At 39.4% G+C, this 23,903-nt stretch overlaps 1 protein-coding gene across 1 annotated transcript in view; it reads left to right on the top strand.

Moving 5' to 3' along the window:
* The first annotated feature begins 2,255 nt into the window (after positions 1–2,255).
* DCBLD1 (discoidin, CUB and LCCL domain containing 1) overlaps positions 2,256–23,903 on the top strand; it is a 46,625-nt gene continuing 24,977 nt past the window's right edge. The window contains exons 1-3 of the mRNA XM_012460437.3: positions 2,256–2,485; positions 20,223–20,357; positions 21,929–21,980. Coding sequence (XP_012315860.1) covers positions 2,317–2,485; positions 20,223–20,357; positions 21,929–21,980 — 356 coding nt within the window. The 5' untranslated portion in view covers positions 2,256–2,316. The remainder of the gene's footprint in view (positions 2,486–20,222; positions 20,358–21,928; positions 21,981–23,903) is intronic.

Genomic DNA, 23,903 nt, shown 5'->3' with positions numbered 1-23,903 from the left:
TCACGCCACCACACCCAGCTAATTTTTGTATTTTTTGTAGACACAGTGTTTCACCATGTTGGCCAGGCTGGTCTTGAACTCCTGACTTAAGGTGATCTACCCACCTTGGCCTCCCAAAGTGCTGGAATTACAGACATGAGCCACTGCACCCAGCTCGTCTTTCAGTTTTAAAGAGAGACTATAAATTGGATATTTTTGTTAAAGCCCTTAAAAGCAGACACAAAATTCAGAATTTAAATCAAAGCCCTGTACACTGTGTGCACCTGTACACTATGCTTCTCTCTAGTATCATTTTCATTTAATTCTTAGTAATTTTGTGCTTACCAACTGCCAGAGAGCCCAAGGAATTTAGCTGTCACCTCAAACTTAACCAAACTTAGAACCTTTGTCCCCAAACCTCCTCTCTCTCTGGACTTTTTTTGCTGTCTATATTGGCCTCAGTGTTCCAGTCATTTCTGGACTGAACAAGGCCTTGGTGTTTTTTCTCCTCTTATCCTTCCCGCTATAGTTTCCCAAAACCTGACTCTGTTGATTTTGTCTCATGGATTTCCCTGTTTTCTGTTTCCTTCCTTCCTGTTCCAGCTACCCCCATTGCTAGCCTGCCTGCTGCTCCTCTGATCCAGATTCTGTCCCTATTGTAGCTTCTGTAGCATTGTCTAGCCAGGTTGATCGTCTTTTTCTAATACCTCTTTCATTATCTCCCTACTCAAAAAATTCTGTGTGTCCTTGTTGCCTTCCATGTAAATTTAACTTCTTCTGTGTGGATCTCAAGGCTTCACAGTAGTTTTATCTTGGCTGTCTATCTAAAGTCCACCCCGCCACCCACACTCCTTAACCCATTGCTCCATTAAAGTCAACTCTACTTCTCCAGTTCAGCCCCCTGTCAGGGGCTGCCAGGAGTCTTGTGGGAGTTTCTGGATAATGGGCAGATCCTTTCCCTAGGCCTTGGCGGTTGAGTTGACATAGATTCTGGAGTTTTAAAACATTTTTTTATAAACCTCTGTTACCATTTGGCCCGACACTTCAAGGCAAGGAGGAAGTAGAATAAAGGAAGACTCCAGATGAATCCAACTCTAACTGGGGAAGAGGCTGGGAGGGAAGAGGGCTGGCTGTTTTGAAGCCTTCAGGTTCCCAGTATTCCCAAGTTGAGGCTTCTCCATGAGAGACTTTGGGATGGAGAGACTTTCATTTACTACCTTTCAGAGTTCCTTCTTCAACAGATTTCTGCTTCTCTCCCTTCAGCTGAGACCAGAAATTCTTGCTTAGTCTATGTGAAGCTGTACTAACCACAGGTGTTTTGCAATCTGAAAGCAGCATATCCTCATTCTCCTTGCAGCCCACCCAGTTGTGCATGTCCTTAGATAGTTGTGTGACTGACTTGGCCACTTTAAGCAACTAGAGCAACTTGTAGGTTAATAGTTGAACTTCCCTATTGAGAAAGTCTTCAGATAATTTCTTGTTTTGACAAAATGCTGGCAATTCACTGAAACATTCTTTCTTGCCTCTCTCCTTTACATTTTGTTTAGACCCCTGATGTATATACTTATTTGAATGTGTGACTATTTGTCATTTTACCTTGAGTTCTGTGAGACAGCAAGTGCTACTTTTGTGTTTTCAGCCATTAATACCATGTCTGGTTATAAAAAGCACTCAACATAGTAGATCCTTGACATTTTCTGATTGTACATCCTGAGTCTATGAGGAACCTTAGAATCTGTGACTGTCATTAACTAAGACATACATTTCAAATGATTATTAGGCTCAGCCCCCAGCTAAATGACTTGCAGCTAAACAAAGTTTTGTCAGCTTAAGCCTCAAATTCTAACAGGAGCATTTTCTATACATTATCTCGTTTAATAAGCACAATCACCTTCTAAAGTGAGTAATATTTTTTTTCCATTGTGAATTATTATATGACATTGACTTTGGGGATGGCTTGGCAAATCCATGCAAGGCCTGCTGAGCAAGTTTGGATGGGTCGATAGATAGCTGATTAGAAAAACTGGTGATTAAATGATTTGTTTCCTAAGGGCTTTATATTCTAATATGTGAAACATTTTGATCAACAAAAAGATTAAACTGGAAAACAAGAGATGAAATAACCTGAAACAATAGCTATTGTTTAATAATTCAATCTTCTTTTTTTGTTTTTTGTTTTTCCTTTTCCCCAAAAACAATAAAATGTATAACTTGGAGATTACATTGGACTCTCAGTCCTCAATAAGAATTAATTACACTTTCTTTTTTTAACCCCATTTTTTTTCTTTACCAGGTGATGGCTGTGGACACCTAGTGACTTACCAGGATAGTGGCACAATGACATCTAAGAATTATCCCGGGACGTACCCCAATCACACTGTTTGCGAAAGGACGATTACAGTACCAAAGGGGAAGAGACTGATTCTGAGGTTGGGAGATTTGGATATCGAATCCCAGACCTGTGCTTCTGACTATCTTCTCTTCACCAGCTCTTCAGATCAGTATGGTAAGAAAAGAGACCTAGGTTTCTGTGAGCATCAGCATTTTCGATATATTCGTAGAAGGGTAAGTGGTGTGTTAATGAACACTGTATCCCGAGAAGATTAGAGGGAAACTTGCTTGTGTAAACTCTTGGGGGTAACTTAGAAGGATACATTTGCTTTATAAACTGAAACAGCAAAAGGCATCTAAGGAGATGTGAGCCTTGTATGTGTCTCAGAACCTTTGTTTGAGTTTCAGGGCTACTGGGAAGAGAATTGGAGATATATGACATTTGGTAAACCATCTACAGTTCATTATTCATTTGACAAATATTTATTGAACAGAACAGTGACTATGTTTCAGGTATTCTGTGAAGAACTGGGATGTAACAGTGAAAAAACAAAGTTCCTTTATGAAACTTGCATCTGGGAGGAGAGGAAGGCAGAAAATAAGCAAATGCATCTGTAGTATGAGAGGTGGTGAGAAAGGAAAGGAATAACAAAAACGAAGGCATTCAAAGGTGATATAGAGTCTGTTTTTGAGTGTTGAGGCATCTCCAGTAAGTGGACATTTGAGCAGAGACCTAAAACAAGGTAAGGGAATGTACTGTGCAGGTATGACTGGGGTCAGAGTTTTCTGGGGAAGAAAACAGCAAGTGCAAAGGTCGGTTTCCTAAATAGCCTTTGAAATTTAGTTTTTCATGCTTTGAGATGTGCTGTTAGCTCACTGGAACCTGAAATCACTGTAACAATGACCCTTTGATCCTAAGCCCAGGGAAATAGCTGGAGTTAGACAATTTGAAAACATTGACAAAATCTTACATACATTCTTTTGAGTATAGAGATATTCGGAAATTCTCTGTGCACACAACTTTAACAATGATACAGGTTTTAGGTAAAATCCTGTCTGCCTGCTAGCTCTACAGATAATTTCCCAAACACACACAGCTTTCTCACCTGTCTTTACCTTTGTACCCAGAGTTGCTTCCTCACTCCTGCTGTGTCCTCCCACAGTTTAGAAGCCCAGACCAGACCTGAGATGATTCAGAGATCTAAACTAGCTCCCATGGGATAAAAAGATCTAAGATTTTTTTTTTAATCCCTAGAAGCATTGTCTGTTTAATGATGGTTGAGTTACTCTGACAGAGTCAAGATGGTAGTTTTCATATAATTGTTGATAACTTTTTAACTATAGTTTGACTCAAATGGGCAAGATGACACTTCCAGGGATGTTTAAAACCCCTGGGAACACTTATTGTTCCGTTTCCTCTGGCAATTTAATGTGTATTAACTTATGGAGGCACTTGTCGGGGAGTCCCTTACTAGCCAGGAGATTTCATTCAGATTCTGAGAGGGGGTGAGTGTCAGAGCTGCAGTGTGAAAGGTGATGTGAAGTGCTGCAGGGCCGGACGCAGCTTTCCCACATGGGTCTCTTTGGGGAAGCATCTGCCTTGCCCGGAAGAGGAGCATTTAATTCTATCTGCTGACATAACAGTGGAGGAATCATTGTGTTGCATGGGACTCTATCACATCAGAGGCTGAAGTGAGAGCAACTAAGGGAAGCAAATCCTCTCAAAGCAGGATGTGGAGAATGGATGTGGCTTTCCCACACCAGGGAGTTTCCCTCATCATCATCGAGGTATGTTTATAAATATACACAAAGGCAGAAAAGGTCAGGTGCGGTGGCTTATGCCTGTAATCCTAACACTGGGAGGCCTAGGAGGGAGGATCGGTTGAGCTTAGGAGTTCAAGTGATCCAGCCTGGGCAACACAGTGAGATCCCCATCTCTATATTAAAACTTTTTAAAAAGGCAGAAAATAATGAAATTAACTGTATATCTCAAGCTAGCTTGCAGGGTGATCATGGTCTGCCTCAGGGTGGTATCCTTCCCATTTCTAGGTTCTTGAGTTTTCAAGCTTAGACTCTTCACTAGAAAATGAATAATGAATTGCAGTTCATTTGTAGCAATAAAGCCAAGTAAATTAATTTCTCATTGAATTTTTTTGTATATAAAGTTAACATTTATCTATTAAAAATAAAATTATAAAAATATAGAAATAAGCATATTCCGTGCCTGTTGTATGCTGGGCGCCTGCTTGGCCCTTACATATATTTTCTAGAATCTCCAAATCCACCTTCCAAGGTAAATATTATTAATGCCTTTCTACAGATGGGGAAACTGAGGCACAGTATGATTTAGCTTAACATGCCCAAGATTCCAAGATTGTACAATTAGGGGTAAAAGAGAGATTTATATCTATGTCTTTGTGACTATAAGACATCTACTCCCACTGCTGTTGTCTCCTGGTTTCACCATCATCAAAAAACCACATTGTACTATCATCCTTCCCAGGTGGACTAGCCCATTATTACATTATACAGCAATTTCATCTAAAACACAAAAAGTAGGTAGTATTTTTGATTGAGGATGTTCCTAAGATAAACTATGTAGTGTTGTTCAGAATTTCTCTCTTTTGTGGCTACCTTAAAGATTTCCTTCGACCAAAAACACTAACCAGACCTATATTTTGACTTAGTTATATAAACCCCTGGTCTGTTTGAACATTCTCCAGGAATGCAGAAGGAGGAGGACACACAAGTGCTTTGTCTTCCAGTGGCTGGCGCTCAGAGAGTGGACATTCCTGTGCAGCTGTTGCCCAGCTTCCTGGAAGGGTGGAAGGGTGGGAGGCACCTCTGCATGCTGATGTGACCACAGGATATGACGTGGCTGTGGAGGCAGGGCCCTAGTGCCCTTGAAGGGTCCCAAGGATCCTGTATTGCCTGAACCAGTGATAAGGGGAATGTCTGCTAAAGTTCAGCAGGGAGAGAATACACGCTCTGGAATACCTCCTTTAATTCCAAAATACAGTGGCTTCTACCGATTTTATGTGTGGCTGAAACAGCAGAATCATTTTAGTTTATCCAGCCCGATATTTTTTATTAACCAACTAATTGTTAAAACCCACTGCCAAAGAATTTTAACTCAAAACTATTAGAATTTGAATATGGAGTTAATGTTTTGAAAAAGAATAATGTTTTCTGGCGTTAGTGTTTGCAAGCCCTGCCAAGAGTGGACATACTTGGAATGTGATTACGTTAACCATTGTGAATATGCTAAAGTTGTATAGTGTTCATCATTGTGCAGTTAATTTTTAATGGTTCCCCATCATGTCAATTTTGTTTTAAATATTTGGTTTATATACTTTGGGTATTCTGATAATTCACATTCTTGGTAACAAACATGCATTGTAAACAAGTGTAAACACCCACAACAACTTTCGCAGTAATCCAGCAAAATATGCACTTGATCTCACTGTTGCCTAATATAGACAAAATGGGATTATTCTTCTTCTGTTTGTCATATATTATAATTATGGCTGATCTTTCAGATTCAAGAATCCATTAGAAGAATGTACTTGTATGCCTGTGGCTGAATGAAGACACTGAGATGTGTATGCTATTAATATTATCCTGGCCAAAACAACAGCAACAAAAACCTTTAAGAAGTATAGACATCATTTTCACTATAGCTAAGGGAATTCTGGGGTTTTGTTTAACAGACCAAAGTAACTGAGACTCCCTTTGAAAAAAATGCTAATATCCCTTTTCCAGTCTGTGATCCAATTCAGGATCATAAATCAGTTACTTGTCCTGACTTCTCAGTCTTTCTTTATCTTTTGAGAATAGGGACCAGTTATTTTTTTTTTTTATTTTTATTTTTTTAAAGAGAAAGAGAGAGAGAGAATAGGAAGGAGGAAAAAGGAAGAGAAAGAGAGAGAGAGAATGGGGAGGAGGGAGAAGGAAAAGAAAGAGGGAGAGAGAATGGAAGTATTGCTTTCTTGCCCAGGCTAGAATGCAATTTAGTAATGGGTATTGAAAACCTCTTTTATACTGATAATTATACTTAATGATGTAGTCAGGAAGGAATAAGGGAAGAAGATAACAAACAAACAGCCAACCAATATTTAATTTAAACCTATGAAATGCTATGCGATTACTGAGGAGTGATTTACTTCCAATTATATAGTCACCTTTGGAATAGGTGTGAGGTGGTAATGTATGTTTTGTGTATTTGAAGTGGAGAGTTCTATAAATGTTTATTAAGTTTACTTGTTCCGGGTCTGAGTTCAAGTTCTGAATATCCTTGTTAATTTTCTATCTCGTTGATCTATAGAATCGTTAGCTCTTCTTGTTGCATTGATCCTTTTGCCATTATGTAATGTCATTCCTCGCCTCTTTTGCTCTTTGTTGCTTTAAAGTCTACTTTATCAGAGGTGAGAATTGCATCTCCTGCTTTTTGTTTATTAGTTTATTTTTACTCTCTGTTTGATTGGTAAATCTTCCTCCTTCTCTCTGAGTCTTTGTGTATTGTTGCATGTAAGATGGGCCCGGATGCAGCATACCGATGGGTTTTGGCTTTTTATCCAATTAATATATATATAAGTTTAATACCGGCGTTTGATGCTAGCTGGCTGTTTTGCCCATTAGTTGATGTAAATTTTTTATTGTGTTAAAGTTCTTTGCTTTTTGATATATTTTTGGAAAGGCTGATATTGGTTGTTCCTTTATATGTATAGTGCTTCTTTCAGAAGCTCTTGTAAAGCAGGCCTGGTGGTGGTGAACTCTCTAAGTACTTGTTTGTTCGCAAAAGATTTAATTTTTCCTTCGCTCATAAAGCTTAGTTTGGCTGGATAGGAAATTCTGGGTTGAAAGTTATTTTCTTTAAGGATGTTAAATATTGGTCCCCACTCTTTTCTGGCTTGTAGGGTTTCTGCTGAGAGATCTGCTGTAAGTCTGATAGGTTTCCCTTTATGGGTAACCTGACCTTTCTCTCTGGCTGCCCTTAGTATTTTCTCCTTCATTTCAACCCTAATAAATCTGGCGATTATGTGCCTTGGGGTTGGTCTTCTTGAAGAATATCTTTGTGGTGTTCTCTGTATTACCTGGAGTTAAATATTACCCTGCCTTGCCAGGTTGGGAAAATTTTCCTGAATGATATCCTGAAGAGTATTTTCCAACTTGGATTCATTCTCTTCATCACATTCAGGTACACCTATCAAACGTAAATTAGGTCTTTTCACATAGTCCCATATTTCCTGGAGACTTTGCTCATTCCTTTTCATCCTTTTTTCTGCATTCTTGTCTTCTCGTTTCATTTCACTGAGCTGGCCCTCGACTTCTGATATCCTTCCTTCTGCTTGATCAATTCGACTGTTTAAACTTGTGCATGCTTCGCGAAGTTCTCGTGTTGTGTTTTTCAGCTCCATCAATTCACTTATATTCTTCTCTAAATTGTCCATTCTCATTAACATTTCGTCAAACCTTTTTTCAAGGTTCTTAGTTTCTTTGCATTGGGTTAGAACAAGTTCTTTTAATTCACAGAAGTTTCTTATCACCCACGTTTGGAAACCTGCTTCTGTTATTGGAACACCCGTGTAATCTATTAAGCCTTGTTCCGTTACTGATGAGGAATTGCAATCCCCTGTAGAGGGAGAGGCATTCTGATTTTGAGTATTCTCTACCTTTTTACGCTGGTTTCTTCCCTTCATTATATATTTGTCCGTCTGTCGTCTTTATAATTACCGACTTTCTAACTGGGTCTCTGACGTCCAACTTGTTGATTCCCTGTGCCGAAATCTGAGCAATCCACTGAGCCGGCCAAAACAGCGGTGTTAAGATTGATGGTGCTTTTCTGCCCGGGAATCTCCGGACTCTGCACCAAGAACTGGCGTGCTAAGGCACCAGCAAAACCGCCACGCCGGCCACAAGAGTCGCCCTGGCGACCCGTGGTGCTCCTCCACTGGGAATCTCCTGGTCCATGAGCAACTAATATTCGTCTGAAAGTGTGGCGTCCTCTCGTTCTTTGCGCTTTCACTGGGAGGTACGTGCCCGAGCTGCTAATCATCAGCCATCTTGGATCTCTCTCTCCCAGTTATTTTACAGAATATCTGTCAGTTGAATTGGTTTGATGTTTCCTCATGACTGAATTCAGATTATGTATTCCGGGCAGACATAATACTACTACTTTTTAAAGTAATCTTTAAAAGGCTTGCTTTTCAGTTTCCAATATTAGAAATTATGAGGTCATATATCCCTTCAAGAATGAGAACTAAATCTGCATTAAATTTCTTTGCTTTCCTCTTTACTGTTTGATTAAAATGGACTCTTTTTTTTTTTTTTTCTCAATCAAAACTGCATTGGTTTTTAGGTTATTTCGAGCTGAAGTGTCTTTCTGGAGCAGTTCTTTGTTCTTCAGAGAGGCCCATGTAATATGAAACTTTGAAAGGACTCAAATATAAGGTGTTGCCTTTTTTGTAGAAGACAATTCTAGAGAAATTTGGGCACTTGAAATAGTAGAAAGTTGATTAAGGTAGCCTACCCAGGCTGTTCTAGGATTGAACATGTTACTTTGAAACCTGGAATGTTAACACTCAGACAAGTAGTTTATTAAATAACATCTCTTTAAATTTAAACATATTGTATAAGATATTTAAAATGCCTGCCTTGGTCCTGTTCTCAGTCCCCCCCTCCCACATTTTATATTTATGTGGTAGAATAACAGGAGGTTATATAAAACATAGAAATATCTTAAACTTTGAGGAAAAATAGCTGCTGATTCAAGCATTGTGTCACACTAATATATACAAATTAAAAATATTAAATATATAATGTATTTATTTATAACACTTGAGAGGGAAGGCTTTGTCTTCAGACTGAAGATGCTACTCTTAACTTTACAGCTCTTTAGTGATCATGTAGCCTTCACTTGCCCTCTGGGTAAATTTCATTTCCAGATGTGCTGACCAGAACGAACTTAGAGATTTGAATTCACTCAGAGGTTTGTTTTTGACACCACTGCTTGTAGGGACCTCAGAGGAACTGTCATTTCTGTTTTTCCTGATCTTTCAAGAAGGTTGGGTCTGAGTTTTCCCCTGAAAGGTGACCTCCCCCCATGTATGGAGTTTGGGGTGGTTTCTGAATTGCCTGAAGAGCTATTGGAACAATCTTGGCAGCAACCAGACACTGGCCAGTCTTCATAGGCATCTCAGGGTCTCAAGAGAAGCTTGTTCTGATGACTTCTAGACTTTCCCACCTGGATCACTGTGGATCAAGAAAACCAGGCTGGCCTTGAAAATGGATTAAAATTTTTGTTGCTGCCTAGATAGTATACATGTGTTTATGCCTCCATATCCCGCGTTCAAGCGATTCTCCTGCCTCAGCTTCCCAAGTAGATGAGATTTCAGGTGCTCACCATCACAACTGGCTAATTTTTTTTACTTTTATTAGAGACAGTGTTTTTCCATGTTTGCCAGGATTGTCTCGAGCTCCTGACATCAAGTGATCCACCCACCTCAGCCTCCCAACGTGCTGGGATTGTAGGTGTGAGCCATTGTGCCAGGACTTTATTGCTTATTTTTAAATTGCTTGACCTTGAGCAAATTACTTAACCTTTCTGTGTCTCCATTCCCTCATATTTAAAATGGGTAGGCCAGGTGCAGCAGCTCATATGTGTAATCTTAGCACTTTGAGAGGCCAAGTTGGATGAATTACTTGAGTTTAGGAGTTTGAGACCAGCCTGGACAACATGGCAACCCCCTATCTCTGCCAAAAATAGAAAAATTAGATGGGCATGGTGGTGCATGCCCATAGTCCCAGCTACTTGGGAGGTTGAAGCAGGAGGATCACTTGAATCCAGGAAGTCAAGACTACAGTGAGCCATGATTGTGCCACTACACTCCAATTTGGGTGACAGAGGGAGACACTGTCTCAAAATAAAACAAAATGGGCAAAATAATAGTATCTACCACATATGGGTGACTGGCATGCTTATATACAACTTTAAAGAATGATATCTGGTGCATAGTAAGCACTTAGTAAATGTTAGCCATTATTATTCCTTCTCCTCCCCTATCTTCTGCCCCTCTACTTTACTCTTCCCCTCCCTCTTCCCAGCCCCCTCCTCTTCTTCCTCCTCCTGAATTGTCTTGCATATAGTTTATTGTTTGTCTAAGATGCCCCTTGTTCTCCTTGTATTACCCTGAGCACTCTCCCTTCCCCAAGGAAAGGCTGAGCTGCAGCAGCACACCCTACCCTACTCCTCCTGGTGGATTCCTTATGATCCAAGAGTTTGCCCAAATCATGCCAAACTGGTGGCAAGGGTTCACTGAGCCAGAACTAGCTCCATCTACAGATTTTCTCCAGGCTCATGAGATGAACAGAGAACACATATTCTCCAAGCCACAGTATATTCAGTTTGGCTGTTGTATTTACTTCACTGCCACTGCCAGTCTACATCTTTGCATCTATTTCTCCTTGAAGGGCCTCTTGATTGTTCTCTTCTCTCCTTTCACCAGTCTCAATTCCTTCCAGGCCATCTAATGTCATATTATTAAATATAGTTGAAACAATTTCTTTCTTATTTCAAAAATTGTTAATTGTGCCCCATTATCTACAGAAACTTGCTAGCTTAGCCTTGACACGTCATCTTACTTTCTTCTTCACTCTTATTTCTAGCCTCATCGCTGAATCCTTCATCTCCATGCTGTTTCCCAAATGCATCATACAGTTTCGTGCCTTAGTACCTTTTTATGTTCGTTGATGTTATTTCTTCCATATGTCCTTCTTTTTCTTCTTTCCTCACTTTTTCTGTCCCTTCTAGCACACACACACACACACACACACACACACGAGTAAAAGTAAACCCTTCAAGTCCCAAATCCAGAGCAGCCTGGCCTAGAACCTTCTCTGATGTTCATCAATTTGTCAGTCCCTTTTCTGTGCTCATATTCTCTTTCTAAAGAAGAACATCAATTTCAGGTTGAGATAATAATTTAAGCTTCTTTGCCAGATATGGGGTACCCTGAGCCAGGAATTACATTTTATTCCCCTAATGTTTAGTATAGTCTTGCAATTGCAGATGCTCAGTCAATGTTTAAGGACTGAAATTATAAGTAGCTTGATTTTGGCAAACATGTTAAAAAATCTAGATTTTTACAAAAGATAAATTGGAGTGTCATTATTCACGCTATAGGGAAATTTACACTAAGATTCCTCTATACACATCCTCTCTGCATTTAAAGAAAGTTTTGGTTTACGTAAAATTTTAAAACTACGCTTATTATGTGGAAACGACCATGGCATAATGTGGAAGGTGCCTGTGAGTGAACATTCAACTACTTAGTACCTTAGTGTTACTAACTCATTTAACCCTTACAACAGCCTTGTGAGATAGGTCCTGTTACCAACCTTTATACATGAGGAAACTGAAGCTCAAAAAAGGCCAACTAACATGCTTATAAGATCCCTGGGATTCAAGTCTGTGCATTTGAGGCCCTGCTCAAATGCCCAGAGGCCTTACTCTTAAGCCCTGCACCAACTGATTCAGTGTGTTTTTGTTGAAAGCCATCTGATCCTGTGGCTTGTGCATAAGAAGACCTGAGTTGTGGTTCTTGTGTGTCACTTTCTGGAAGAAATGGAAACTTCTCCAGGCCTCCCCACAGGAATATCTGGAGAATAAAGTGGGAGTCTGAGAAATCACTTACAGAGTTCCAGTATAAATTTAAAGTTCAAAAATGTTTCTTAGTCGAAATGCTAAGAGGAGCCATGGTAGCCAGTGACAGAAGCTTTTTACTGCAGGATCCTGATTGCAGGCAGTTAAATTGGTTGTGTTCTGCATAATGATTTGCACCAGGAAGTTAAAAAGTTGTTCTCCTACATTTCCTGTACCTTCACTTCCAACCCCAATATTTTTTTTAACCATTGTCAGTGACTTAGAAGTACAATGACATGAAGTCAACTGTTTATGTTACACTACGAATGAGAGAAATAGGAATAATCGGAAATAATACTAAGTGTTTTGACTCATCACAACAGGTTTCTGCATGACATTTTTTAGAATGATACATATCTGACATACTGCAATAAGATCTAATCATTACATTATCTCTTGAAGTTTTTTAAATCCCAAAGAGGGAAAACTACAAGATTGACAGTCTCTGTTTTACAAATGGTTAATATGTCTCAGACATATTATGAAGTAGAATGAAAAATTTTTCTGACTTTTAGAGATAAAACAAATACACTTCAAAGAAATTTCGAGCTCACAGAGAAATAGCTGTTCTGGGCTGCACACACCCTAGAAGTGCATTCTCCTCTATGGTGGAAATTATTGAGAGGAACTGCTTTTCTTTCATTTGTTTTGTTTTGCCTTTTATGCCAAGATAGAATTCAGAAAGAATCTTGAGCATATAAAACATTATATCAGCCAGGATGTTTTACTCTAGGTATTTTTTAACACAACCAGAAGCCTCAAGGAGAAAAAGCTATTGGCTTCCTACTCCTTTTTCCCTATAAATACTCCCCTGGAGACTCACTGTGATTCAGTTTCAGTAATTGCCATCTTTCATTGGGAGAGAAGTAATGGCTTAAGTGGGTAGTGAGCTCCCAGCATTGAGGCACTTCTCGACCTGGGTCCTGTAGCCCCAAGGAAAGCCATACCTTTGTCTAAGAATCCGCCTGGTTCATTTATCATCTGTCACTGATTTTTGTGTAGGAATGAGAGACCAAAATTCTCCAGGGATACCACTTACATTGTTACGTGACTATGGTTTTAATGGCACAGTCCAGGAATATCCCTTTTTTATGCTAATTTCTCTCCTTTTCAAAGAAAATGGCCCTGACAATTCTGTAATTTTGTACAATGACCCTACTGCAATTAGCAAGCAAGGACAAATCTGCCATTTGACTGCATCAGAAAAACAAATCGAAAACGGACACAAATCTGATGGTGTTTGCAGCTTCAGCATTTCTGGAGATTGTTTTATCAGCATGCCTCTGAGCACAGATCTGGGCCACGACGAATACCACTTTCCTGGCAGCCGAATATTCCATGTGACTGACTCCACCCACATGTACTCCCAGGGAGAGTCACTTAGGTCAATCAGGCATGTTCTTATCTGTCATAAGAAAGAATTGTGTGCTTCAGATGATGCTCCAGAAGGTTAATGAGAGTTTTTTGGAGGTTTTGTGTTGTTGTTATTCCTTTTGATTTGACAGACCCCTTCAGGAGTTATGTTTTTATTTGGTCTCTCAGTGGTTTTTTAACTACCATACCACTAACAGTATGGTAGTTAAAAAAAAAAAGTCAGAACTAATATTCTTAAGGGAAAGAGGTTTCTTTGTTTTTCTAATGAAATGCATACCATTTTTTAAGTATGTCCCTTCTACATATAAAATAATAACTTAGTTTTATCAGTTTTAGGATCAAAACCTTATACCCATCTGAAATGACTTGGAACAAACAGCTTTTAACCAAACCATCATTGCCTTGTAATGCCCAGAGTCTTGGGCACACAGTCCGGAAAAATAGAGAAGTACTATACATTGCTGCACAGATTGTCAGATTGCCAGAGAATCAAGAGGATTTCAGACTTGGCTTGGAGCAGACAGTTTATTTTTCCTTATAGGACAGCTTTCTTTTATTCACACATGGAAAGATAAAGGGTTTCCCTTGCAGCTGCTAATGAAATAGAAGCCCCAAACAGGGAATGTGCTGAGAGGAACTGGCCTACTGTGCTCAAAGAAGGCAACTCCTACAGTTCCTGGCCCTTTATTCCCTTTGTCCAAGGAATCAGCCCATTGTCTGCTAGAGTCTCATGTCTGGTGCCAAATGCCACAGTGCTGTTCCATTTGGTATCTCTGATAGCTCTTCCCACAATATGGGGCCGCCAGTTACATTCCACAAAAGATAAAAGTTTTTCTTTTTTCCTGATTTTTCTGCCTACTTGATTAACTGCTGTGCCCCAGTCTGATGGGAATTTGTGACTGCAAAGTAAGATGGAACCCGCCTTGCAGACAAGGATAGATAGAAGCGAGAGAATGTAGGAAGTTAGATGGCAAGTCCAAGTGCTATAAAACACGCAGCACTGCTGGTTCTGAAGCAAACATCTGTGCAAAACTGTGCATCCTATTTTAGGGAGGGGTTGAATTTCAGTCTGACTGAATTGAAGCCTATCTAATAACACTGCCTGGGCCCAAAAATATAACCACAATCAAAGTTAGAAGTCACTGAGCTCTCATATGGGTTTTCAATGAAATTATCTTTGTAAACATTTAAATATAGGTGACCATTCTTTAAAAGTCAGAAGACCTTTGGAGAATACCAACAGTGAAATATATCATGTGGGCCAGGATGAGCAGAGAAAGATTTTCTTTTATAAGACGAGAGATTATCCTTAAAGGAGTCTGGCCGAACACTGAGGACATTCCTAGGACAGACTCCCAGGGTCTTTCCATGGTTTCCCATTAATTATTTTTCCCTCTCAGTGCTATCATATTTTTCCATTTTTATGTCTTGCCTTTTAACTCTAGGAATGTAGTTATTAACTTCTAGTCTATGAAAAGGAATTTTCATCTGTCAGACCTTGAGACAGGCAATAATTTGGATGTTTTGCTGTAGGCAATACTACAGCCAGTATTCAACTCCTATCCCCCACCCTGAATTAAAACTCATTCTTGCTATTCTGATGTTTGTGATTATGATGAAATGATCAAAATAACTCTTCAGGCCAGGTACTGTGGCTCATGTCTGTAATCCCAGAACTTCGGGGAGGCTGAGGTGGGAGGATTGCTTAAGACCAGGAGTTTGACACCAGCCTGGGCAATGTAGTGAGACCTCATCTCTACAAAAAAATCAAAAAATTAGCTGCACACGGTGACACACACCTGTAGTCCCATCCCAGCTACTTGGAAGGTTGAGGTGGATTGTTTGGGCCCAGGAGGAGCTGTGGTTACACCACTGCACTCCAACCTGGGTGACAGAGAAAGACCCTGTCTCAAGAAAACAAAAAGAAAAACAAAAATCCTCTCAATTATGATATTTATATAGAGAGGGTATCTCTTACCCCCTCTAGAATTTCGTTACAGTTTTGCAGTACAGTAATAAGAATATGAAAGGGATTGATGTCTGTGTGGTAAGGGTAATTAAAGGGGTATGTGTTTATATTTTCCTTCTTCGAACTGCTTCCAGAAATATTTACATGCCTGTTATAACTGGTTGGATGAAACCAAATTAGAGTTTTACTGTATTTAGATGTTTCTGGTCTAGGAAATCATATGTATTGCACGACAACTTAGTATGATGGTATATACTTTTATTTATTTGTGTAAAATATGTATACTTCTGCAACTTTTCCTTTCAACTGTTTCATAAAATCTAAAAAAAAAGTCTGAACAAGTTGTCACTGATAATCAATTTAAACTTGCTTACCTTACAGTTTTCATTTTTTGTTTGTTTGTTTGTTTGTTTTTTGAGATTGAGTCTTGCTCTGTCACCCAGGCTGGAGTGCAGTGGTGGGATCTTGGCTCACTGCAGCCTCCACCCCCCAGGTTCAAGCAATTCTCCTGCCTCAGCCTCCCGAGTAGCTGGGATTACAGGCACCCACCACCATGCCCAGCTAATTTTTTTTGTATTTTTAGTAGAGATGGAGTTTCACCATGTTGTCTCAAACTCCTGACCTCCTGACTCCGCCTACCTCAGCCTCCCAAAGTGCTGGGATTATAGGCATGAGCCACTGTGCCTGGCCACCTACAGTTTTTACTAGAACTCCTTGGAATGCTATAGAAATTTAAGGAGAGATTACTATCATCATCACCATTTGGAGATATATTAGTGGGTGAATATAAAAAATGTTATTTGAAAATATTCTAATTTATTAAAAGCAACAAGTTACTAGTTACTTCTTATTCATTCTTAGGTTTACAAAGCAAGTATCTTCAACCCTCTCATCTGTGCAAATAACAAAAGAATTTCAAACATATGTAAAATAAACAGAATAAGTTGGAAAAGTCAAGTATAGCAATCTGACTCACTTTAACTTTGCAAAACTGCTTATCATTCTACCTCATTATATAAATAAATTTAGTCTGAATGGCCTATCTGCTGTGCTTGTGAGCAATATTTTAGTTTATAAAAATCCATATTATTCATTACATGAATTACTCTTTTCTGGCTTCTTTACATTTCTCTTCCTGACTTCTCCATACTATTTCAAAGTGACAAGATTTAAAATATTTTACGAATCTTTTAGTTGGGTTTGGCTTTTACAAACTGTTGTAAAAAGAGCATTTCAATTCAGCTCAAACAATTTTTGGGAGGCTGTCACCTACCAGAGACTATATAGTTTGTTGGAGATAAAGGGATGGGTATAAAAGTGATTTGCACCATGGAACACAGTCTAGAGAGAAAACAGATATGACTTATTTTTTAATGTATTCATTTCTTTAACAAGCACTTATATAGCTTTTACTATGTGCTAGGTACTATTCTGAGTAATTTGAAAGTATTAACTCATGTAAGTAATTACATATGATGGTGTTTCTAAAGAGGGAAGTGATCGTTTTTATTTAGATTTCACTATAATTTAGTAATAGGGAATGCTAGAAATTTGGCATGTGAGGGTAAGCATTTAGCATTTCTTTCTTATTCTATCACATCTTCAGAATGTGGAACTTGGAACAGAGAGTAATTGGATCATTTATACTAGATGGGCAATGCTTAGTTGTGTCATGATCATCTGAATCTTTAGCAGTGTATTAGTCCATTTTCATGCTGCTAATAAAGACATACCCAAGACTGGGCAATTTACAAAAGAAAGGTTTAATTGGACTTACAGTTCCATGTGGCTGGGGAAGCCTCAAATCATGGTAGAAGGCAAAGGGCACATCTCATATGGTGGCAGACAAGAGAAAAGAGCTTGTGTAGGGAACTCCTTTTTTATAAACATCAGATCTCATGAGATTTATTCACTGTCATGGAAACAGCATGTGAAAGACCTTCTTCTGTGATTTAATTACTTCCCATTGGTCCCTCCCACAACATGTGGGAATTCAAGATGAGATTTGGGTGGAGACACTCAAACCATATCATTCTGACCCTGGCCCCTCCCAAGTCTCATGTCCTCACATTTTAAAACCGATTATGCCTTCCCAACAGTCCCCCAAAGTCTGAACTCATTTTAGCATTAACTCAAAAGTCCATAGTCCAAAGTCACATCTGAGACAAGGCAAGTCCCTTCTGCCTATGATCTTGTAAAATCAAAAGCAAGTTAGTTACTTCCTAGATGCAGTGGGGTTACTGGCATTGGGTAAATACAGCCATTCCAAATGGGAGTAATTCGCCAAAACAAACAGGCTAGAGGCCCCGTGCAAGAATGAAATCCAGTGGGGCAGTCAAATCTTAAAGGTCCAAAATGATCTCCTTTGACTCCATGTCTCACATCCAGGTCACGCTGATGTAAGAGGTGATTTCCCATGGTTTTGAGCAGCTCTGCCCCTGTGGCTTTGCAGGATATAGCCCCCGCTCCCTGCTGGCATTGAGTGTCTGCAGCTTTTTCAGGTGCATCTTGCAAATTGTCAATGGACCTACCATTCTGGGGTCTGGTGGCCCCTTTCTCACAGCTCCACTAGCTGGTACCCCAGGGACTCTATGTAGGGGGGCTCCATCCCCACATTTCCCTCCTGTACTGCCCAAGCAGAGGTGCTCCATGAGGGCCCTGCCCCTGCAGCAAACTTCGACCCTGGGTATCCAGGCATTTTTCATACATCTTCTGAAATCTAGGTGGAGGTTCCCAAACCCCACTTCTGGACTTCTGTACACCTGCAGGCTCAACACCATGTGGAAGGTGCCAAGGCTTGGGGCTTGCACACTCCAAAGTCACGGCCCAAGTTCTACATTGGCCCCTTCCAGCCATAGCTGGAGCAGCTGGGACGCAGGACACCAAGTCCCTAGGCTGCATATATCATGGGGACCTTCAGCCTCACCCAGGAAACCACTTTTTCCTCCTAGGCCTCTGGGCCTGTGATGGGAGAGGTTGCTTTGAAGACCTCTGACATGCCCTGGGGACATTTTCCCCATTGTCTTGGGGATTAACATTCGGTTCTTCATTACTTATGCAAATTTGTGCAGCCAGCTTGAATTTCTCCTCAGAAAATGTGATTTTCTTTTCTATCGTATTGTCAGACTGCAAATTTTCTGAACTTTTATGCTCTGCTTCCCTTATAAAACTGAATGCCTTTAACAGCACCCAAGTCACATTGTGAATGCTTTCCTGCTTAGAATTTTTTTCCACCAGATACCTTAAATCATCTCTCTCAATTTCAAAGTAACATAGATCTCTAGGGCAGGGGCAAAATGCCACCAGTCTCGTTGCTAAAACATAACAAGAGTCACCTTTGCTCCAGTTCCCAACAAGTTCCTCATCTTCATCTGAGACCACCTCAGCCTGGACTTTATTGTCCATATTACTATCAGCATTTTGGGCAAAGCCATTCAACAAGACTCTAGGAAGTTCCAAACTCTCCCACATTTTCCTGTCTTTTTCTGAGCCCTCCAAACTGTTCCAGCCTCTGCCTGTTACCTAGTTCCAAAGTCACTTCCACATTTTCAGGTATCTTTTCAGCAGTGCCCCACTCTACTGGTACCAACTTACTGTATTAGTCCTGATAAAGACATACCTGATACTGGGCAATTTACAAAAGGTCTAATTGGACTTAAAATTCCACATAGCTGGGGAAGCATCAAATCATGTTGGAAGGCAAAAGGCACATCTCACATGGCAGCAGACAAGCGAAAAGAGCTTGTGCAGGGAACTGCTTTTTTTAAAAACCATTGACTCTCATGATACTTATTCACTATCATGAGAACAGCACGGGAAATACCTTCCCCCATAATTCACTTACCTCCCACCAGGTCCCTCCACAACACATGGGAGTTCAAGATGAGATTTGGGTGGGGACAAAGCAAACCATATCAAGCAGTTTTGTCTCTATTGGTTCTGGTTAGTATAACCTAGTTTGTTCATATTGACTTGGAGCAGTCTTTTTCTTTTATTCTTTCTCCTTATTTAACCTGATTGTTATTGTTGCTGTTGACTGTTTCCATACTTTTTTGAGAGAAGTTAATAAATAATACTTCTCTTCAAAATTTGCTTGCTAATACCTATTTCATAGAGATTGTCTTGCATATGTTACTTTCAAGATGACAATTTAAAAGCTTAACTTTACTTTGAGTAGTCTTAGGAAGAGTTTTTGTTATTTTAAGCTCTAAATCTAATTTTGCCCTTTGAAAGTTCATTGAGTTCCCTATTGCTTTTCAAGCAACTTATTCTGGAAACAATGTTATACCCTTAATTGTATAATTTGTACTATAGTATTTCAAAAGCTTTTGTATACATTTTACAAATTACAGTGAATTTTGGGGGTTAAACAGAAGTTACTGTAAAAGAAATATCAATGTGTATGCTGCATGTGAATAAGATTCTTACCATGCATTGTAAAGTCTTTTAATTTTTGAACTTCCCTGAAAAAAATGACGTTTTAGTTTCTTTGAGCAATGTAGGAGGCCCCTAGAATAACATTTTTGTAATAAAATTTCCTTAACTACCTAATGTGTTTGACCTTTGTCTTCTTTTTACAAAAAACAAAACTTACCTCTTGGATTGCTCGCAGTTAACCAGTTCCACCTTATTGCTTGTCATTGCTTGTCTAGAGCAAGCCCCTTTCCCTCTTGGCTTAGGAGATATACAAGTTCACATCAGTCAGAAATTATCAGTCTGAGTGTCAAGCGAAATTTCAGTTGGTAAAGATTATAACCATACATATGTATTGTCTAGTAAATTTGGCCTTTAAAGGAAAAAAATGCCATATACCAATCATTTGTGCTGGTCTAAAATTGGAAATGTGCAATAAGTATGCTTTGTTTTTAGGTCCATACTGTGGAAGTATGACTGTTCCCAAAGAACTCTTGCTGAACACAAGTGAAGTAACCGTCCGCTTTGAGAGTGGATCCCACATTTCTGGCCGGGGTTTTTTGCTGACCTATGCAAGCAGCGACCATCCAGGTATAACAGAAAGCTCAACACAAATCTCTAAACCGTATCTGTCGAAGAATTCCTCTTGCTACTTATCATCATCCCTGGACATAATTATGGTCCCAGATGCAGAATTAAGATATGAAGGAGAAGGAGGAGCACTGTGTCTTCATAAATGATTTAGATCTGACCTGAATCATGTCGTAGCACAGGGGTATCCAATCTTTTGGCTTCCCTGGGCCACATTAGAAGAAGAGGAATTTTCTTGGGCCGCACATAAAATACACTAACAATAGCTGAAAAAAAAAATTGCAAAAATATTCTATAACTATATTTTAAGAAACTTTAGGAATTTGTGTTGGGCTGCATCCAAGGCCATCCTGGGCTGCATGTGGCCCAAGGGGCATGGGTTAGACAAGCTTATTAGCATATTGATCAGTTGACTTACATGGGATACGATTCATCTCATTTTTCCTAAAATCCTTGGATAGCGCACCTTTGTGTTCCCATCCTGACCCTTTTAAGTCCTGGGTATTCTCTCGAGCCCTCTCCCAACCTTCCTAGTTCAGGGGCAAGCCTTTTCACCAGGGAGCCCCTTCCCAACAAACACCAGTGCACCACTACGGGAGGCATGCACAGTGTGTGCAAGATGAAGAAGTCAGTGTCACACAGTGCAATAACCATAAAGCTGAAGCTTGTATGGGAGAGAAGGGAAGGGAAACATGAACACTGATGAGAGAGAGAAGCATGGGCTCCTGCCCTGGGCTCTTGTGTTTCAGAGTAATTACTGTGTAGCCCGTACCCTTTCTGCTTATGGTCACAGAGGTTTCTGCTCTCAGTCCTCTCTGGCAGAAAAGCTCTGGGAATGAGGTGCGCCATTCATTTTCCTCTTAGCCAATTAGCTCTGACCAATCACAGCAGGTGCCTGCATGGTCAGTGTTTATCATATGCTGTTCCCAAAGAACTATTAGAGTAAGTGTGGAATATTTTGGAAACCATACTATGTTGATCTAAATGCATCGAGATCCACTGTATCTTAGCCTCACCTCAGCCTCTGTTGCTGAATATTAGTTTGGTTCTGTAAATTACTCTAGAGAGCACCTTCTTTCTTAAAATGCTTGATTCTGGTTGATGAAAGCTTGTATGCTATAGGTTTTCTTGGTAAACATTTACTTCTCTGTCACTGGATACTACTGGCTAAATTGTTGAATTAAAATGTGGGAACCTTCTCTATGAACTATGTTGGGCTTTTGAAATTATTTTGTTCTTGTCAGGGGACATTATACGCATGGTCTTTGTAGGCATGTAGTGGATAGCAAATAACAAGTGTTGTTGTTTTTTCTGTTGAATATAGATTCTGCCATCATTTACTAGATAATAATGTTGAAAAACCATCGTTGGTGGCAGAGAAAAGAAGTGAAAGGAACTCGTTAAATACTGGAGACAGTGATTCTCAGTATTTATTTTTTAAAGGAAAATTCTGATAACTACATAGTGAATAAATGCTTTTTAAAAACTCTCTTTTATTTTAAAAGAAAGCTTTGCAGCACGAGTGACCTAGTTTCCATTCTGTTAATTGCAATTATCTTTATTTATGACAGATTTAATAACATGTTTGGAACGAGCTAGCCATTATTTGAAGACAGAATACAGGTAAATATAGGTATCCTAACTGTTGCAGTCATATATTGCTGAACATTTTGTTTTCCTTCACATTAAACCAGATACGTTTGTACTTAAAGTTCTTTTAACCATTCATGTTGTAACTAATGAGGAATATTTTAAATAGTTTCTTATATAGCAGGAGGTCAGCAAACATTTTTTGTCAAAGGGTAGATAGTAAATATTTCAGGTTTTCCAGGCCATACAATCTCTGTTGCATTTATTCATATAATCTCTGTTGCTGTTGTAGCAAAAAAAAAAAAAAAAAAAGCAGCCATAGACAATGTATACACTAACAGACATGCTGTGTTTCAATAAAACTTTATTTACAAAAATATCAGTAGGGTGGATTTGGCCCACAGGCCATAGTTTGCTGACCCCTGAGTTCCACTATAGGCCCAATGAATCATTACCAAATCTAGACTGTATTTTTTTTTCTTGGCCAGTATTTGGGAGTAACTTTTAAAATTCTTTCATTTGGGAGGAGGTGCATTTTATCTTTATCACTAGAGAAAAACCTACTGCAAATAAGAAGATGACAAATTTCAACCCAGCTTTACTTTAACTGGAAACACTACTTAGCCACTTTGATGTACATTTTCTCATCTATCAAGTAAAACAGCCTAAAACAGAATTTCTTAGCCTCGGCAGTATTGATATTTTGGGTCAGATAATTCTTTATACTGCAGGGCTGTCCTGTGCATTGTTAGATATTTAGCAGCATCCCTGGCCTCTGTCTACCTGGTATCTATCCTAGCTGTCAGTTGTAATAACGAAGAACGTCTCTAGACATTGCCAAATGACTCATGGTGGACAAAATTTCCCCCAGTGGAGAACCACTGGTCTAGAGATCATTGTCAACAACACTAACAAAAGCTATGACTTTTTATTTTGAGACAGGGTCTCACTCCATTGCCCAGGCTGGAGTGCAATGGTACAATCATAGCTCACTATAGCCTCAAACTCCAGGGCTCAAAGTATGCACCTGCCTCAGCCTCCCAAATAGCTGGGACAACAGGTTTGCACCATCATACCTGGCTAATTTTTACATTTTTTGTAGAAATGGGTGTCTTTCTGTGTTGTCCAAGCTGATCTCTAACTTCTGGACTCAGCCTCCCAAAGTGCTGAGATTACAAGTGTGAATCCTGGCACCCAGCTGTGACTCTTCAGAGTGCTTTCCTAGTGCCCAGTATACCTCTCTGCACTTAGCACAGAATAAGTAGCTCTTGTGAACATTTCAACACGTCTGCAAGGAAGGTTCTGTTACATCCTAAAAACTGAGATACAAGCAAATTAAGACTTGCTGAGGACTACACACCTCATAAGTGTAGCCAGGGAGTCAGGCTTAAGAGCCCATGGTCCTATCTCAGACATTTGGACATTCTAATGAATGAATTATTTTATGTGCAGAAACAACTCTAGCGTTAACTAATATTAAGTCTAATAGAGGGAAAAAATGAAAATGAGCAATAATTAAATGTTGCTTTGTAAAGTAATGTTCATCCAATATACACATATGCCAGTATTATCTATTCTAGCTATACCTCTACAGTCCCAGTTCGTGATAAGAGTCTCTGGGCATCAAATGGTCATTTCCTGTTCTCCTAAAGAAAGGGAATATATCTAAGCTTACAGGGTGGCATTATGGTACCAGATCAGCTCAGCTTTAGCCCAGCCATTTTGTAGCATTTAGATTAAAGATAAGGCATGGTGATTAATACAGGTCCTCAAGCCCTCATCCATAATTCTGAAGTATAGAAAGCTTTGAAAGCCTTTGTAACTCATTTGGTGGTGATTCTTGATTCATGTGACCTTAAATTCATTTGACAGCAAAATTAGACTAATATGAGACCATTTAATATGACCATGCATTTGACACAGGTATTTTAATGTTTTTTTATTAATGTGTGCAGA

Source organism: Aotus nancymaae, unplaced genomic scaffold, assembly GCF_030222135.1.
Source record: "Aotus nancymaae isolate 86718 unplaced genomic scaffold, 86718_ANA_hifiasm-v0.15.2.pri h1tg000040l, whole genome shotgun sequence".
NCBI classification, from domain to species: Eukaryota; Metazoa; Chordata; class Mammalia; order Primates; family Aotidae; genus Aotus; species Aotus nancymaae.
The sequence above is the reverse complement of the archived record's forward strand: the minus strand, read 5'-3'. Positions and strand labels throughout refer to the sequence as shown.